The 5,248-nt window shown below is 56.2% G+C and overlaps 2 protein-coding genes across 8 annotated transcripts in view; both read left to right on the forward strand.

Annotated features, from left to right (window-relative positions):
- Positions 1-290, forward strand: part of TTC36 (tetratricopeptide repeat domain 36) — a 5,367-nt gene extending 5,077 nt beyond the window's left edge. The window contains exon 4 of the mRNA XM_021714943.1: positions 223-290. Coding sequence (XP_021570618.1) covers positions 223-290 — 68 coding nt within the window. The remainder of the gene's footprint in view (positions 1-222) is intronic.
- On the forward strand, positions 63-4,329 carry TMEM25 (transmembrane protein 25). Of its 7 annotated transcripts, none has more exons than XM_021714937.1 (8): positions 67-437; positions 715-1,026; positions 1,475-1,765; positions 1,960-2,091; positions 2,387-2,417; positions 2,567-2,667; positions 2,800-2,889; positions 3,038-4,329. In XM_021714937.1, exons 1-8 carry the CDS (start codon positions 368-370, stop codon positions 3,109-3,111), a joined length of 1,101 nt encoding a protein of 366 aa, XP_021570612.1. In that variant the 5' UTR covers positions 67-367; the 3' UTR covers positions 3,112-4,329. The 7 variants fall into 7 exon arrangements, with proteins under 7 accessions (XP_021570615.1, XP_021570616.1, XP_021570614.1 ...); XM_008062906.2 differs by having other exon boundaries at positions 2,803-2,889; XM_008062907.2 differs by having other exon boundaries at positions 68-437; positions 811-1,026.
- The last annotated feature ends 919 nt before the right edge of the window (positions 4,330-5,248 follow it).

A 5,248-nucleotide genomic window follows, 5' to 3' on the forward strand; every position in this document is an offset into this window, starting at 1 on the left:
TGTGTGTGTGTGTGTGTGTGTGTGTCTGGGCCTGGGCGCCTGGGCATGGTGCGGACGGTCGTTAGTTGCTACTCTGTGTCTGCGGGGGTGTGTGCCTGTTTGTCCCCTGGGGTCAGCAGTCGGGGCTGCGTCCGCAGGGTGTCCAGGGTGTCCAGGAACGTGTCCAGGATCTGTGCCTTTGGGCTTTGCTGTTCGTGTCTGTGCCTCTGCCGCTGTGGCCAGTCTCCATTTGTGTTTCCGCGCATGGTTCTTTTTGTTTCCGGAGAGAAAATTCCTGGAGGAATTGCTAGGCCTGCCTGCTCTCTCCTAGCTGACACCGAGGTCCGGCCCCTTCTCTTAGCAGCCTGGGGCCCAGACCCGGGCCACCATGGTGCTGCCTCCAGGCCCAGCTGCCCTCCTGCACACACTGCTGCTCCTGCCAGCCCTTCTGAGTTCAGGTACTTCTGTCCATGCGTTGACCAAGCACTTCTGGGGTCCAGCACCTCCTCTGTCCTCTCCTTGCCTGCACCTTCCGTCTGGGGACCCAGTCCAGGCGCCAGGCTCCCCAGCCACTTCCCCTTACCTGTCGGCCCTGGGTCCGCGCTGTCCCTGGTGAGAGCACCCTGGTGCCCTGTCTCTAGGCCTGCTGCCCCTCTGTAACTGGACCTCATCCTGGTCACAGAATAATACCAACCCTGCCCTAGCCCTTTCCAGAGGTCCCTTGCTGTCTTCCAGGTTGGGGGGAGTTGGCACCACAAATAGATGGGCAGACCTGGGCTGAGAGGGCACTTCGGGAGAATGAGCGCCACGCCTTCACCTGTCGGGTGGCAGGGGGGCCTGGCACCCCCCGATTAGCCTGGTACCTGGATGGACAGCTGCAGGAAGCCAGCACCTCAAGACTGCTGAGCGTGGGCGGGGAGGCCTTCTCTGGAGGCACCAGCACCTTCACTGTCACTGCCCAGCGGGCCCAGCATGAGCTCAACTGCTCCCTGCAGGACCCGGGCAGTGGCCGGTCAGCCAATGCTTCTGTCATCCTCAATGTGCAATGTGAGTGCCCCTAAGGTGGGCAGGCAGGGGGGTTCTCTGCCTGGGACCTCCAACAGCCATCAGGCAGGTGGTCGGTGGGACATTTAACAAACACAAGCACTTTGCAAATTTTAATTCACTTTATCCTCACTCTAATCCTGTGAGGTCATTACTATTGTTAGCCCTGTTTTACAAATGAGAAAACGGAGGCACAAACGGGTTAAGCAACCTTCCCCAAGGTCACACAGCTGGCAAGAAGCAGAGCCAGGATTCAAATCCAGACATCTTGGCTCGAACATTTATACCCTTAGTCACTATGGAATGCTGCCTCTGGCTGACCCAGCCATCCTGTTTGTCCGTGTCCCCTCTGAGGAGAGGCCTGGGTCCCTGTCCCATCTGGGTTTGGGAAGAAAGGGCCAGCACTATGAGGGACTGTGATGAGAGCATATTGGCCTCTGCTTTGCACCAGTTAAGCCAGAGATTGCCCAAGTTGGGGCCAAGTACCAAGAAGCTCAGGGCCCAGGCCTCCTGGTTGTCCTGTTTGCCCTGGTGCGTGCCAACCCGCCTGCCAATGTCACCTGGATCGACCAGGATGGGCCGGTGACTGTCAACACCTCTGACTTCTTGGTGCTGGATGCCCAGAACTACCCCTGGCTCACCAACCACACCGTGCAGCTGCAGCTCCGCAGCCTGGCACACAACCTCTCGGTGGTGGCCACCAATGACGTGGGTGTCACCAGTGCCTCGCTTCCAGCCCCAGGTGAGCAGACCCAGCAAAAGTGCACGTGGGCACAGGGATTACAGTACAGAAGTGGGAGGAGGTGTTGCCCTTTGGATGGGTCTTGTGGATGAGCTGTGCCCAGCCACCTTGGGCAAGGAGGACAGAGTGATGCCTGTGGCGTTTTGGGGTGGGGCCACTGACCACCTGGAACCTAACCAGGGGACAACCTGCAGGGCTGCTGGCCACCCGGGTGGAAGTGCCGCTGCTGGGCATCGTTGTGGCTGGAGGGCTTGCCCTGGGCACCCTTGTGGGGTTCAGCACCTTAGTGGCCTGCCTGGTCTGCAGGAAAGAGAAGAAGACCAAAGGTAGGGCCGGCGCAACAGGAGGTAGAGGGTGGCAGGGGAGTGGCGAGGAGGCTGGAGTGAGCAGAAAGTGAACCTGGGAAGAACAGGTCATCTCTGCCAAGTGGCACAGCACTTCTGGGTGTGGCCATGATAGGACGACATGCACCCCGGGTCCTGGGGTCAGGCACTGGGATCCTAGTCTCTGGACATTCAGGACACCCCTTGCTGGAGGGTCCTAAGTCTGGAAGGGCAGGGGGGCAGGCCCCAGCATGGGTGGGCACATTGAGAGTCGGTGACGTGGTTTCTTTCTTCTCAGGCCCCTCCCGGCGCCCCTCTCTGATCTCCAGGTAACTCCTCTGGGGCTGGGTAGACAGGCTGCACCCAAAGTAGGATGGGGACTCATGGGAACTGGGGTTTTCTGGCAGGTCTGAGAGACCCAGTCCAGGAACCTGTGCCTGCTGGTGCCAGGTATACCCCAAGCTTTGTCCACTTGCAGTGACTCCAACAACCTGAAACTCAACAACGTGCGCCTGCCCCGGGAGAACATGTCCCTCCCATCCAACCTCCAGCTCAACGACCTCACTCCGGATTCCAGAGGTACATCCAGGACCCACGCTTTGCCATCGCTTTATCTTCAGATATACTTCTGCAGAGACCTTGGTGCTTGGGAGGGGCTAGGCCCCATCAGGCACGCTCCTTGCCCTGGATATTGTTCCCTTTGTCACCCAGCAGGGAAGCCAGCAGACCGGCAGATGGCTCGGAACAACAGCCGGCCAGACCTGCTGGACCCAGAGCCCGGCGGCCTTCTCACCAGCCGAGGTATGGGCAAAGGGGCCTGCTCCCCTCCTCCCCAGCCCTGGGAGGAGGCTGGTGCCCAAGGCCTCTGAGTGCCCTGGGGGTGGAGTGGGCTCTGCCAACTTCCAAGGAATGAGGGTTACTGAGTCCCCCGGGCCTCTTTGACCCACAGGCTTCATCCGCCTCCCAATGCTGGGCTACATCTACCGAGTGTCCAGTGTGAGCAGTGATGAGATCTGGCTCTGATCTGATGGTGAAACGGGGTACCCTCTTGGCCCCCGGACACCCTCCCGCGTCTTCTCCAAGGCATCCTCTGCCCAGCTGCGTTGCCCACATGAAGAGTCTGTGCCACTCCCTCTTTTGCTTGCCCACCTGGCTGGGGTGCCCTCTGGATCATATCACATGATGTGTTTCACTGGGATCTGACTCGCAGGGGCACAGGTATCCTTGGCTGGGCTGCCAGGTAAATCTCAGCCCCTCTTGCTAACTCAGGTTAGGAGCCTGCATGTGATGACCGGGCTCTTGCAGGTGGAACTCTTGGGCCAGGTGTGTCCAGGTGTCATCCAGCGTCCAAGTGTGGCATGTCCTGCTATATGCCCCACACTAGTGCACCTTAGCACCCTCCACAGTAGGCACGGGGGCATGCCCGCTTGGGAGATGGGGAGGGCCCTGCATGGATTTCCTTCCTATGCTGTGTAGCTTTGTTCCCTCAGGAGAAATTTAGGACCTTGCTAGCTGTATAGAACCAAACTGCCCTTTGCACAGAAACCAACCCTTAGCTCAGGGGCACTGGCCAAGCACAAACCAGTCCCTTTTGCTGCATACCTCTCTGCCCCTTCTGGCCCCACCTCCTCTGGGCATCCTAGGTTATATGTTGGACCTTTTCCACTTCTCCACTGGGCACTAGACTTTTCTATTGGCCTGACCCCTGGTGGTGCCAGTGCCTGGTATTAGCACAAGTCAGGGAGGTAACAAGTCTGGTAGCACCCAGGATAGCATGTAGCTGTGCATCGTTTTTTTCCAGTGTTAGCACTTTAAGCACATCCCCTGGGGAAGGGGGTGAGTGAGGGGCCCATAGGCCTCTGTGGCTCCCCAAGTTTGGCCTTCTGGTGAATCACTGTGAGTATCCTGAGCCCTCAGGATGGATGGTTTTCCTCTCAGCATGTCTCCTCCACTGTGGGCCCCCAGCCCTGGCCGGTCCCCCGCTGCCCCACTAGGATGGTCACAAGAGGGGCATACTTCAACAGTGCCAGAGCTTTAGGGGGACATGGAGAAAAAGGGAGACCACATACCCCCAAACGACCTAAGAATGCTTTAAAAGCACCATGGAAATGATTGGAAATTAATACAGTACAGAGTATATTTTTCCCTTGTTGAGGTCTTGTTTTGTAATTTTTTTTCATGTTACTGCATAGGACAGTGTTGAGCACATGGTAAATTCAATAAACTGACTGAATGAATGCACAGATCTCTGCTTCATTTCTTCAAATGTATTTTTATTTATTATTATTATTATTATTTTTTGAGTTGGAGTCTCACTCTGTTACCCAGACTGGAGTGCAGTGGCCGCTCCCGGCCACCGCAACCTTGACCCGCTGGGCTCCGGCGATCCTTCCCCTCAGCCTTCCGAGTAGCCAGAATTACAGGCACGCGCTACCACGCCCGGCTGATTTTTTGATTTATTGTAGAGATGAGGTCTCGCTGCCCAGGCGGGTCTCGAACCTGCGGGCTCAGGCAATCCACTCACCTCAGCCTCCCAAAGGTGCGGGATTACAGGCTGAGCCACCCAGCCCGGCTTCCAACAGGTTTCTTATTAAAGCCTTAATCCTAATTACATACTCCATCTAGGAAATCAACAGTATGAAAAACCATCTTTAGTGTGGACGGCAGCTTTAGGGCACAGAAAGTTGAGTGATTTTTCAATTCCTGAAGTTGAGTCCTCATAGTTTGTAAACACAGCTGAGTTGAATGTCACTTTGGGAACATGTTTTCAATTGACTATTTGATTCTCTGAACATGAGTCATAAATCGTGGAGTTGTGTTTGTTAGGACCTGGTGACATGACGGTCTTCTCTCTCCCGTCTCTCTAGTCGTGCATTGAGGCCCATGAGAAGGACATGGAGCTCTCATTTGCTGTGCAGCGCAGCAAGGACATGGTGTGTGGGATCTGCATGGAGGTGGTGTATGAGAAAGCCAACCCCAGCGAGCGCCGTTTTGGGATCCTCTCCAACTGCAACCACACCTACTGTCTCAAGTGTATTCGCAAGTGGAGGAGTGCTAAGCAATTTGAGAGCAAGATCATAAAGTGAGACTCCTCCCCACTCTTCGTTTGTGCTTTCTATTTTGGGGAAGAATTTAGTAACTTGTGCCAACTTTCAACCAA

This window comes from Carlito syrichta, unplaced genomic scaffold (genome assembly GCF_000164805.1).
Source record: "Carlito syrichta isolate Samal-C Ts95f unplaced genomic scaffold, Tarsius_syrichta-2.0.1 Scaffold305880, whole genome shotgun sequence".
NCBI classification, from domain to species: Eukaryota; Metazoa; Chordata; class Mammalia; order Primates; family Tarsiidae; genus Carlito; species Carlito syrichta.